A 12,500-nucleotide genomic window follows, 5' to 3' on the forward strand; every position below is an offset into this window, starting at 1 on the left:
AGGGTGATTTTGTATTCTAATTATTGTCAGGTTTTTCCAGCAGTGTTGTTCTGTACCCCACTTTAATGGCAATGACTCTGTCACAGATTTTTGTGTATTGTATAGAACAACTTCCATTCAGCTGAGTTTTGTCACAGTGAATTATAGCCTGCGAAAGCAGATGTATTTCCGCCAATCGACCACCGGAAATTATACATCTGCTTTTCGCTGGGTAATTGAGTTATTGATGACGTTGTTGATTTTATTCCTTTTTCATTGTTAAAATTAGTGTTTTTTGGAATGTTGACCCCTTTTTCTATCAGCAAATTAAATTTATCAATACCTGGTATCTGTACACCTTGTCAAAAAATATTTTAAATGTGCACTGGCAATGATCTAAGACTGTTACTTGATAGTTCAATTCACCTGTACAGTGACTTAATGTTTATCCTTTTCCCAGAGATGCCATGATTTTGCTGGTCATTATTGTCCTCATCATTCTCTATTGGGTTTTAGGTTCCCTCGAATCATGAGCTGTTTTTGTCATTTGGTCCTGCAGTCCCAGATGGTTACGGAGTCTGTTATAATCCTCAAAAGAACAAAATCATTTTTGGTGTGACCACAATCAACAGCAACCCAGAGACGAACCCTGGACATTTTGCAGCTTATCTGCAGAAAAGCTTAGATGAAATGCAGCTTTTGGCAAAAACGTCCAAACTCTAGTGGCCCTGATTTCAAATAAATTATGAAAATGCCTCTGGAATCGTCTCAAAATTTGTGGCAAAAACCCGAACTAATTAACAAAATAAATTTGATTGAGCTGCACTTTTGTCTTTTGTTTCCAGTGAACCTTAATAAAAATTATAGTACCCAGAACTTTTAAAAGCATGCTTTCTACACAAGAATTTAAACATTGATCCTGGTAGCAGACTTGTAAAAGTGAAACGGCCTGATGCTTTATTTTTATCTGATCAAGGCTCCCCAATTATTCACAAACAATAAAGAATTGAAAAGAAAAACTGGGCAGCAGTAACGACAAAATGTTAATATGTTACACTGTAATCTGTATCCATATTTGAATATAATTTATAATATTAAAATTGAGGTATAACTCTAGTGTTATTTAATTTGATGCTTTAACAAAATGTGGTTTCAGGCTTGTGAAACCTGTGACCCTGGAAACAATACTACAAAATTGATAATACCAAGTTTGGTGCAGCACCAGTTGATTAATGTATGTTGCTCAATGAAAAAGGAAGATTTTCTTCTGGTGTAATCTATAGATTGTGGGAAATGTCATTGGCGGATTGCCTTGCTCGATGAACTTGCTGTATTCCAAAAGCAGCATGAAACAAAACTCAATTTGAAAATATTACACACTATCCCTCAGAACTTGATACTGGTCCATGAAAGTGGAGTATCTTTCAACATTTGACTTGGGGTCAATTTAACAAGTCCGCTATGAATCTTGCTCATTGCAGTGAGCACATGCATCTATTTTACTTTGGGGGGGGGGGGGGAGGATGTGTCTCCCATATAAAAAGGAGAGGGGTGCTCTTAGTACCTTTTACGGGTTAAAAGTGCGGTTTTGGTATCTCTTAGGATTTTCAGCCTCAAAAGGTCCAAAGCGGGAGCTTTAGCCGTACCTTTTACGGTATTAAGCCAAAAAATTATGACGAGAGACATTTGACAATTAACTAATTTTTAATTAGTTTTGTCTAATTAGTGCTGGGAATTCACAACTCATCAATAACAGAGTGTACATTCAGTTTGGATAACAAGGCTTTGATCTTCACGGCCTCAACGTGTTTGTAAGGTCGCTAGTACTGTAAATAGTTGCTGTGACATCAAAGTATTTGACTTTATTTACCATTTCCAGTATTAATGAAAATGTTTTTGACTGTTTGGTTTATAATGAACACCTTCTGTTAAAAAAGATAAAAATTTATAACAATACTTTCATAAAATTTACGCCAGAGTGGGAAGTATTCGAAGCAATCATTCTTATCAGTATTAAAAGGTATGAAAATGTCAAAATGGGTTGTTCTAGAACTGGTACCTCTCAAGGGTGAAAACAATTTCATGCCCCACACACAAGATAGGATCTTGGTAACTGTTCAAAATTTCCGATGAGAAGCCCAGTCCTTTTTATGTGGAAAACACAGCTGTGGCAAATTGCAAAATCAAGCATACATCATGATATTGTTGAGCATCATGAAATAACCAAAAGTAAGCCACTCTCTTTCTCTGCAAAAAATGTGCCAGCAATATTATTAAACATTTGGTTCTAAGTTGTTTAAGAACAAGACATGCACCTTAAGTTTAAGGGAAATGTCAATGGGTCAACCTCCTGTTTCTCCTTTTCAAGATGTATTTTACATAATTTGCTGGAATTATTGTAGCACTTAAAGTACATTTGGAGAGCACTCTATAAGCTAGAGTTGCCCTCGGCTGTGCATGCACCAACTCCTATGCTTCTCTTGTGCTCCAAACTTCCCAAGTGCATCCATTTCTTGATAGATGCACACTTAAACTATGAACCAATAATAATAACAATAATTGTTCAGGCCCCAGGCCCCAGGTAACTTTATAATGGTGGAGAAGTCGCTATTCCATGAGTTTCAATCTGTGCAAAGATTTAGTAGTTGCTCACGTAGCCTTCGAGCAGGCTCACTTGTTTGAGGTATAGGGCAAGAAGCCATCAGCACATCCCACTCTACTTTAAGCACTTTTAAGTAACTTTGGATGTGTGCAAACATTTTGGCCAAATGTTTAATGTGAAGTACATATTCTTATGCTCTGGGTAGTAACATATCCACTTTATACTGACTTATTCAATGGGTATTAAAAGTTAATCCAGCCTTTGAGCAACTGGAACCAGGTGTACATGAAATTCTAAAAGGAGTTTCACAGCAGCAAAAACAACAACAACAACAAATAAATGTATATTGTATTAACCACGCACTGGTGGCTTAGTTGGTTGAGCACCGGACTGTCACACGGGAGGTCGTGAGTTCAACTCCAGCCGGACCAACACTTGGGGTCTTTAAATACCGGTAACTGAGGAGAAAGTGCTGCCTTTGTACCTACAGCTGCAAATGGTTAGACTTTCAAGTCTTCTCGGATAAGGACGATAAGCCGGAGGTCGGGCCGTCTCACAACCCTTCAATTTTTATAATCCTGTGGGACGTAAAAGAACCCACACACTTGTTGGTAAGAGTAGGCCATGTAGTTCCTGGAGTCGTGGTCTGTCTACCGTTGTGTATCATGGTTGAGAGGGTAAAAAAGGGGCCACAGTAATTGGTGCAAGCTGTTGTCAGTGGCACTCTGCTAGCTTTACAAAGTTAATATATAAATATTTGCGAGGAAGGACTTGACTGCATTCTTTTACATTCCATCAAACATAAAAATAGGTGATAATTCATAAGATTTGCAACCCATTGAAAGGGCGCACCTACAATCCTGGCCATAAGTTGTTGGGACAGTCCTCCCCTTTTGCGCTCTGAAACCCATGATTTCAACCACGTCCTTGACATTTAAAGGGGCTATGTCACGCAATTTTAGGCAATTTCAGCTCTGATCGAATGGACGTAGAATTAACTAAAATGTCAAAATAACGGTTCAAAACTATAGAAGAACTCTAACAAAACACCCGGAAGCCAAGAAGGGACATGGATGGACAAAACTGGAGAGGATTGAAATGGATTGATTTTGGTAAATTTGAAAAACGTTGGCCCACCTTTTCAAATTTATATCAGTTTATATCAAAATGCCATTTACACAGCTGGAGAATCATTCTCAGTAGTTATGTGGCTGTGATTTTGCAGATGAAAGACTTGCTCTGCCAATTTGACGTTTAGAGCTCATAATTAACAAAATTGAACAAAATTACCTAAAATAGCGTGACCTAGCCCCTTTAAGAAAAGATGACTAGAAGCAAGTAGAATTGAGCCCCCTCCCCCAGCAATGTTGAAAGAAAATCAATCTATAAGACCAGATCAGATGTGACTCAAAAGGAAAACGGGGTGAATAGAAAGTGGTTAGACAGTTCTGGAACTGAACGTGATTGCTGAAAAATCATTATCATTGGTCCAGGAATAAGACGTGAATATCTATCTTATCGTCACTTAAGTTGGAGAATACTGTAGCTATTGTCAAGATTTTTATCAACATTGACAGGGGGGAGGGGAGCAAGCAGGCTTACACAGTCTTGGTCTTAAGAGAGGCTGCCTATGAATCCATCCGTCTTGAACTGTCTCAACGCTTTGGACTACAATTGTAGTAAAATAGTGACCGTTTTCCTAAACTGTGAGTGCTGAAGGGGATTCGAGAAATTTTTGGGAGTCCCCTTTCCTGGCTTTACAGTCATTGGTTGATTATGTCATCAAAGTCAATTTCACATCATACGGGATGTGTAGAAAGGCAAGTCCTGTAAATCTCTTCTGCGACATGCTGCTTCGCAAAACATAGTATGCTTTTCAGTCAACTAAAAGCTGACTCATTTCTCTCACACTTGCACATGGTGACTGGCATTAAGGGGCAAATATTCTGAGACAATTAGAAATGCCGTCTACATGATAATATATTATAGCCAATCTCCTTTAAAGTTGTCAATGCAGTTGTTGGGACAGCCTTTGGATCTTGTCGTTCCCACTTTGCAAAAAAATTTAAGTTAACTTGGCGTCAAGGCTTTGAAGGAGAGGGCAATGAAATTATCTTCATGAACATGCAAAACCGGTGAAAGGACATCAGCCATGCTTCCTTCGATGCCAATAGACCTGATGGAACAGAAAAAACAGGTATTGCTGTTTCTTGGTCATTACTACCAAATCACACTTCCAGTTCATTATTCAGATGGTCAACAAAGGGAATTGCAAGACTTCTGTGACGTTTCAACAGGGTAGTTTGCAAGCTTGAGCTGCACCTGTCAACTTCTTGGTTTCTGCACAGTGACTGTGATGTCCAGCTTCTCAGAAATTTGGCATGCTTCTTGAAACCATTTTGCATGTTCCTCTTCTGCTTTTTGGCGCACAGAAGATAAAGCTTTAATACTACAACTTTTTTGGCCTCAGTGCCGCCCTCGGGAAGTCACTGCATTACTGATTGTGAAATATGACCAATTTCCATAAAATGGTGGGAACCAGTGTGGATGCACACCTGCACTTTTGCAGTAATAGAATAGGTCATGTGGATGAGCTTTTAAACCTGCCATGGGACATGGAAATTGGTTTTTGCTCCAAAAGTGCTGGTTGTTTTTTCACCACAGTACTTGGTATTCTTTATAGAATACTAAAGATGGTGACAGATTTTGCAGATTTTAGCAGACCCATCCTCTTCCTTAATAAATGTTGCAGAGGGGTGAAGGTTATTAGTGGTAGAGAGGAAATTTGTTTAGTTTGTATGCTAAAATGTTAGGTAGTTTTTCTAATGGTTTGATGATATTAACTAAGGAGAAATGTCTGTGAACTTGAACACATATAAAAGGTGAACAAGCTGACTGAGCAAATCTCCCACTGTCCATTCTTCAGTTTCCATATAATTCCAGTACCTTTGCACTGCAGTGGCAATGTTTACTTGGGACGATGATGATGCAAGGCTGACGTTTTCCTTTTTGGGGATTGTGCAGGGTTTGTCATCGTCCAAACCTTCCCCAACCTTGAGCATACCACTGTTTGGGATGTACTTCATTTTAACATCCAACCTCATGCTATTTATGTATGAGTAATGAGCTAATGTTCTATACTCAGTCGAGTAGCTGTACTTTATAATTTCAAACACTTCTATCACTCTGTCTCCAAGTTGGGCATCAGACCAATCACTCACCTCTTTGTAGGCATCCATCATAAATGACACTGCAGTTTTCAGGTGAAATGATGGGATCAAGGTGTCTTCGCATAGTTTGCAATTGTTCTTTGAAATTCTTGGAAGGAAAATTCTTGTAAGGTACTTTGCCAGTCTGTAACAGTCTGCAACCAATTTGTGGCTTTGAAACCTGTATGGTTCTGTTCGAAAAAAGAACCGCCTTCCAACAAGGGGGTTTTGACTGATAACTGCCAGAACCTCTGTATTCATACGGAGACACTCGCTCTGAATAAAGGACAGATGCAAAGCATGAGTAGTGTCACTAACATATACGGTCTCGAGTTGCTTGGCATTAAGGGGAATTCCATAACACACATCAATAGAAAGGACAGAATCTTGATATGGCCCAGAAATACACTGCAGATGAAGGGTTAAGATCTGTGCTTTTAGAAATACTCTCATCATATGAATATCACTTTCCGTAAGCATTATCCATTCAATAGGTAGCTGTTTCTTTAATGTTTCTCGAAAAACTAGGAGAAGATATGCGTTTGTGAGGATGTGTCTGTATGACCTATTCACAAATGGAAATTGATGCAGGAAAGAAAGAACCTTGTCATTGACATGATAATGAAGCTGTGTTTGTATTCCAAGCTTGGTGTACAATAGTTCTGCTATAGCTGGATCTGCTAACACGGGGAGTGCAACATTGAAGTCAAATTCATCAGGATCACCAATCTTGGTACCGTCAGCCATGCTTCCTGTGTTTATGATGTAGCTTTTGGAAAATATGAAATAATTTGCCTGGAGCTCATGGACAGTAGCTTCTATGATATCTCTCACAAACTGCCCAAGGTAGTCAGTTTTGACAGATGTGCCAATGACAGCCTGTGGTAACCAATTCCTTAGTGAATTGTACAAGACTGATTGTGTGGAAACTAGTGTCTGAAGTTCAGTTGTGAAATGAGGACTTTTTGAAGCATTAATCATTTGCCAGGATTTCGGAGCCTCATCGAGACTCTCCATTTTTTGCTCTTCTTTCATTTTGATAGGGTCATTATAACCCAACGTGTTTTGATCAGGTGTTAAGTTAATGGTCTGTTCTAGAGGCATTACGGGGTCCTCACAGACATGTTTACGACAAACACGGACAGAAGTAGAACTTTGTTCAATCTTGCTTTCACATTCAGTCACCACTGGAACCACCGTGTCTAGGCTCATCGCTTTAACCTGATCTGCAGTGTTTCCTTCCCTTTGAATGCTAGAGATCCGCATTTCGCTGGACCAGCTGTTTGACCCCGTATTTAAACCGAAAGAATTGTCAACGGATGCGCGTTCCCTGTTCTTGTCTTCAGCCAATGTCTTCTCGCTAGATTCCAGAATTGCTCCTGTCTTTGAAGGATCACTTTCCTTACTTTTTGAGTCAGTACTAGGACTACCATTGTCAGCATTCCCAGCAATAAGTTCAACTAATGCCGAAAGCAGGTTTAGCTGATCGAAAAGTAAATTATCTGCGGTAGTCGAAGATTTCAACTCAGGCGATCCATTGGCTGGACCTGCAGTGGAAGAAGAATCCGTGGTACTGTCGGTTTCACAAGTGTTCTCCTCGCAAAAACCTGTCGCTGGCTGTACCAAATTACTTTGGGCCTGTAACGGCAGATCCTCATAATTAGTGAGCCAAAATGCGTAAGGCCAAGCCGGTTTTGAAACCAGTGGCTGCGTCGCATATTTCGGTTGGATTTTCACATCTTTAAGTAAGCTAGCTGTCAATCGCCTTGGCGTCGTTTCTGCCTCTGAATGTATGAGTAGCAGCATTTCAAGGTCAAATGCCGGTAATGTCAGCTGAGCTTTTCCTTCTGCCATTTTCTAGGACAAGGCTCAGTCAGGGCGAAGGGCCGGCGCAGCCTATTTCCCTTTCGTAAACGGTCGTTGCCGTTTCTCAGAACGGGGTGACCCGAAAACACTGACCCCGGTCCATGGACCCCCCACGGACCGGGACTGCCTTACGGACCGGTCCACGGACTATCTCTACGGACCCCCTCTACGGACCACCCCAAAAAACACAGAATTAAAAAAAATTAAATAACAACTGAAAGTTTGTTTATACCTGTTGTCTGGATAGACCACTCTTGCCGGTGAGGTCTCGGCCGTTACGCTCCGCAAATCAGATTAAGGCTCAGGTGTGGCCTTTTCCTTCGCTGTTGAACGGAGTGCTTCGAAACTAAGTTCTTCCGTCATTTGTTTGTGTGTGTGTGTGTGTGATCACAACTAAGTCCTCACAAAAAAATTAAAGGTTTTACAACATTTGAAGAGATGTATGAAGAGATGAGACATAAAGCAACAATCGTAGCAAATATTGTTTGGATGACTGCAAAAGAAGACGTAGTTCCCACAAGGGGGGTTGGGAAACATATGGCCCACAAGTAGCCAGGGGCGCGTATGTATGTGTGTGTGTGTGTGTGGAATAAAAATACATTTAAAAAAAAAAAAAAAAGTTCCTCCTGCTCGTTCCTCCGCCATTTTTCAGGACAGAGAGATCGTGAAGCCTGGGGCGAGTTCACAAACCCGCGGGAGAATGATCCGAAGAAAATGGCGGAGGGAAAGAAAGAAAATGCAAATAGAACTTACTTATTATCAATCTTTTTCGAAGGATTCCGGTCCACAGCGAAGGAAGGGGCAATATGTGATTAATAGACTTTGTACCCGAGCCTGAGCCTTAGTCTGTTGAATTTGCAGAGCGTTACGGTTGAGATTTCGCCGATACGAGTGACACGAGTGGTCTATCCAGATAACTGGTATAAAGTCAAAGCTTTAGTTTTTATTTATTTTCATTTCTATGTTGTTTTAGGGTGGTCCGTATAGGGGGTCCGTAAGGGTAGTCCGTGGACCTGTCCGTAAGGCAGTCCGTGAACCCAGTCCGTAGAGGGGTCCATGGACCGGGAGTCAGTATTTTCGGGTCAAAAAATAGTTGCCACTTGAAACGGTCGATCCCGGGCGGTCGATGCCATTTTTTAGCTCTGAATTACACTCATTAGGTCTAAAAACTCAAAAGGTTGCGGTTACTGGGAGTTGTGTCTCGCTGGTCATATGAGTTAGGGTTCGGGTTCGGGTTCTGTTTAGGGTGAGGGCTAAGAACTCGAGTTCGAGTCTTGAAATTTTCGGACTCATTTTTTCCTCCAGTTTTTCTTTTATAAATTTTTTTTTCCATTTTTGTCTTAATATTTGTTAATATTTTTTCTTAGTTTGTTTCTTTTAATTTTCTTCGAAGTGAAGTGTGTAGTCGACCGTTATGAATGGCATCGACCGTTTCAAATGGCAACGACCGTTTACGAAAGGGAATTTGCGTCGGCGCAGGATTCTTTTATAATGTAACACTCCCAAAATAACACCATTTTCGTTCCCAGATCCCAGCCAGCGGGGCCTTCGCACGAGAAAACTGGTTTTCATTGTTTTCATGCTCAGCCTTTGGCGGCTAAGAGGGCCGGGTGGCTCTGGGGACGAGAATAAAAAATGCCCCTCACTAGGCGCGTTCCCAGGCTTTTAAACGTAAAATCGCAAGAAGCGCGAGACTTGGGGCGTCGGGAACTCGCTCGACCGGTGACGTAACGTTTGATTCACGTGAGGACGACTGGGAAGGTCGGGACGGGACGGGAATAAGAAGCTAAATATTTTGAGCAAGAGCCGATACAACGTAGATTTGATTTTAGTGGTCACGGTACTATCCTTGCATACGGTGAGAGCTACTGAAATTTAAACTGACCAATCAGAATTCAGCGAGAGGGAAAAACTGTGCTATCCTTGTGCTATCCGACGTCACGCCAATTGTTTACATTCTGATTGGACATTCGCTCAGCCTTCTGTTGTGACTCTCTTGACCGTCGCTTCTTTGAACTCAGCGAGACAGAAATGACTCATTGTTCTGGCAATCAATTTGCCAATCCACTTTATCCAGTTTATGGATTGGTCTAGCATGTGATTAACAACCAGGATCGCTTTTGAACTTTATTCTGTAGAAGAAGAAGACGTGGCTGAGTGAACATTTTTACGACGAAATCCCTTGGTTTGTACTACTGTTCAGCACTTTGATGTCCGATAACTGATCAATCACATTTGGTCGTCTGACCTTATGAAGTTTTTTCAGCTCTTGTTTGTGTCCATCATGATCGAACTTCAGGTGAAGCGCTATGCTGCTTTATGCCAACTTCGGTGGCTTGTGATGAGCTTGCCTGCTGCCCAAATTGTTGTTGTATTTGGGCAAGATTGGTCTTGGGTTGGAACTTAATAGTGAGGGGAACAATTTTTCGTTCATCTGCTGTGCCAGACAACAAACAATCCTGTCGGGTGTTCCATTTGCTTGGTGAGTCTTGCACGACCATCGTCTATCAGATCTGGATTGGAGTTTTCTTTCAGTGATTACAACTTGCGATCGTTCTGCAAACATCTACGTAGCATGCAGCACTTTTTAGTGACTCGAGGATCCCCGGCCCGTTTTGCTGTTTTAAACGGAGTCCTGCCTTTTGTGATCTTTTGTGAGCTGTTTGTCTTCAGTGCTTGTACTTTTTCGTTTGTTCCTGGTGGCACAAAGTAACTTTGATGATTTCAAAGGACTTGAATCCTTAATTGAATTAGCGATTTTTTTATTAAGGAACCATTAAGTGAATGGTACACAAAATTAGGAGAAACCGTTGGTTGAATAAACCATATTTGTAGACATAATTATCTACCCAGTTTAAGTACTTAGCTCAACAAGTTGTTTGGCTCCACAAGTTTCAGTTTCAGGCCAGGTACCCGAATTCACCCAGGTACTGTTGCACACTACCATAGTTCTTTGGAAATTGAATAGCTCCTTGAACACCTGGTTGCTTGACAAGAAACTTGATGTGTTTGTTCTCTACATTGGTGAATGCAGCCACTAACTGTCCATTGTGGATAAACTCCAGACCAACTCTTCTTTCAATTTAATCTTTGTTCTTCGCAGGGCATCAATAATGGTGTCCCTTGTACAATGTTAGTTTAAAGAGTTTGCCCCATTTCATAGGGCACTGTGGTTGCCAGATTCACTTTCAAACTTATCATGGAAATGTAAATCAATACCAGTGAAGAGTCAGTCCCTTGAATTGTTGATAGAAAATTTATTTAAATGCATATTGAAACATCAGTTGAGGAATATTTTTTTTCCCACTTTGTGAACCTAACATACATTGCTGCCATTTGTTTATTGCTTGGTCATTCAATGTCTTGATCACATCAAGTAATTTATTTTTTAGGTATTGTGTATCTTAATCTAAAAACTTAACTGTTTGCTTTTCGGAGCCCTTTTGCGGCATATTTAGATAGGCAGGAAATGTTCCACATTTTATGGTAAATAGTTCTGCATAGTTTTAAGGAACATTGCAGCCAAATCTAATTGAATATGAGACTAAAATATGCTGTTTGACATTTTGTGAATTTAAAGACTATTAATATTGTTTGCGCTTATTTTAAAAGGCTTAATTAAGGTTGGCACTCAAAAGTGTTCCTTCTATGATCTTATTCTGTAAAGATTACCTTCGGAGAATTGGATCAAGGCCAGTTTTTTCTTCTAGCTTCTTTCCCCAGTGCCCTCTGAGAATGGAGTTGATTTGGTTTTGCCCAATGTTGAAAGATGAAACAATGCCTAAACCAGCCAGCCACAAGGAATACTTCATGGTGCTTTTTTACAAACATGGGCATGAGGGTGCTCGTAAGCATCTGATCATTGTTTCGCATGCTTAAGTGTTATTGTAAATAACCTATTTCTCTAAGAGAGTGTTCTTTTCTTGTTGGTCATTCAAAAATTGTTGGAATAGCTTGTTTGAGCTGTTGGATAGACGCAGAACATTTGATGAGGCCCTCCTCGGGAGAGGAGTCCTTGTTCCCTTTACATATTTGCTTGTGTTTCCTTGTTCCCCAAATTACTTTCAAACTTGTTCCCAGCTTTTTGATCCCTAAAATTTAAATTGGTTTTCTTCCCTTGTTCCCTAAAATATTTTGATATTGTTAAAAAAACCAGTGAGGAACATTAAATTTTAGTTACCTAAATTTTGAAATTTTAGATACTAGATATTTTATTCATATTCTTACATTTTTATGTATATATTTCTTTTTTTCTTTAATATTATTTTGTGGAAAACCTGTAAAATAGCTTCAGCTAAGTGTTTCTATCCACGTTAAATAAAGATTATGTATGTATGTATGTATGTTACTCTGTTCCCCAGTTTAAATTAGCCATGTTCTTTTCTTTGCCTAACCCCTGGGAGTGCCTCTTTGTTGAACTTGATGTTGATTCTCGTATTGGCCTAATAGCAATTCACTGTTGAATTGCAAGACACAGCAGGTTCTTATTTGGGATTGAGGGAAAAATAAATTTTCGCACAATAAAAGAAACACAATTTTGACTGCCCCTTCTAGATCTTGCTCTTTTCAGACATGAAACCAGGTTGTTTGCACCTTTCTGGCGACCTGCGGGAGGGCAAGCTCTAGAAACTCTTCCTTAGCGAGCCTTCCACTGAAAAACTTTCCAAGTCTGGCTTTTCGGTATTAGGGGCCGAGGTTTTTGTGCAAAATTCATCAGCGGCATCCTTGCAGCTTCTAAAAGGTGTTCCTTCGGGTAATGGTTAGTAAACGTTTTGTAGTGCTTATACAAATTTTCGCCACTTGAAAATGTATGTTCACGCGAAAAAAATATCAGCTTGACAATT

General features: G+C 40.2%; 3 protein-coding genes across 5 annotated transcripts in view; 2 read left to right on the forward strand and 1 right to left on the reverse strand.

The window, feature by feature from the left end:
* The window catches only part of LOC138031461 (carnitine O-acetyltransferase-like), a 23,491-nt gene extending 22,396 nt beyond the window's left edge, over positions 1-1,095 (forward strand). For both annotated transcript variants that reach the window (XM_068879158.1, XM_068879154.1), the window contains one exon: positions 496-1,095. In XM_068879158.1, coding sequence (XP_068735259.1) covers positions 496-702 — 207 coding nt within the window. In that variant the 3' untranslated portion in view covers positions 703-1,095. The remainder of the gene's footprint in view (positions 1-495) is intronic.
* Positions 1-12,500, forward strand: part of LOC138031474 (TNF receptor-associated factor 2-like) — a 527,459-nt gene that overhangs the window by 299,444 nt on the left and 215,515 nt on the right. The window lies entirely within an intron of this gene.
* LOC138031446 (uncharacterized) lies at positions 1,665-7,735 on the reverse strand. Of its 2 annotated transcripts, XM_068879146.1 has the most exons (2): positions 5,803-7,735; positions 1,665-4,757 (listed from the first exon to the last, which is right to left on the reverse strand). In XM_068879146.1, the coding sequence occupies exons 1-2, from the start codon at positions 7,642-7,644 to the stop codon at positions 4,728-4,730; spliced, it is 1,872 nt and encodes a 623-aa protein (XP_068735247.1). In that variant the 5' UTR covers positions 7,645-7,735; the 3' UTR covers positions 1,665-4,727. The 2 variants fall into 2 exon arrangements, with proteins under 2 accessions (XP_068735247.1, XP_068735242.1); XM_068879141.1 differs by having other exon boundaries at positions 1,665-7,735.

The sequence above is a fragment of the Montipora capricornis genome, chromosome 2 (genome assembly GCF_036669925.1).
Source record: "Montipora capricornis isolate CH-2021 chromosome 2, ASM3666992v2, whole genome shotgun sequence".
NCBI lineage: Eukaryota > Metazoa > Cnidaria > Anthozoa > Scleractinia > Acroporidae > Montipora > Montipora capricornis.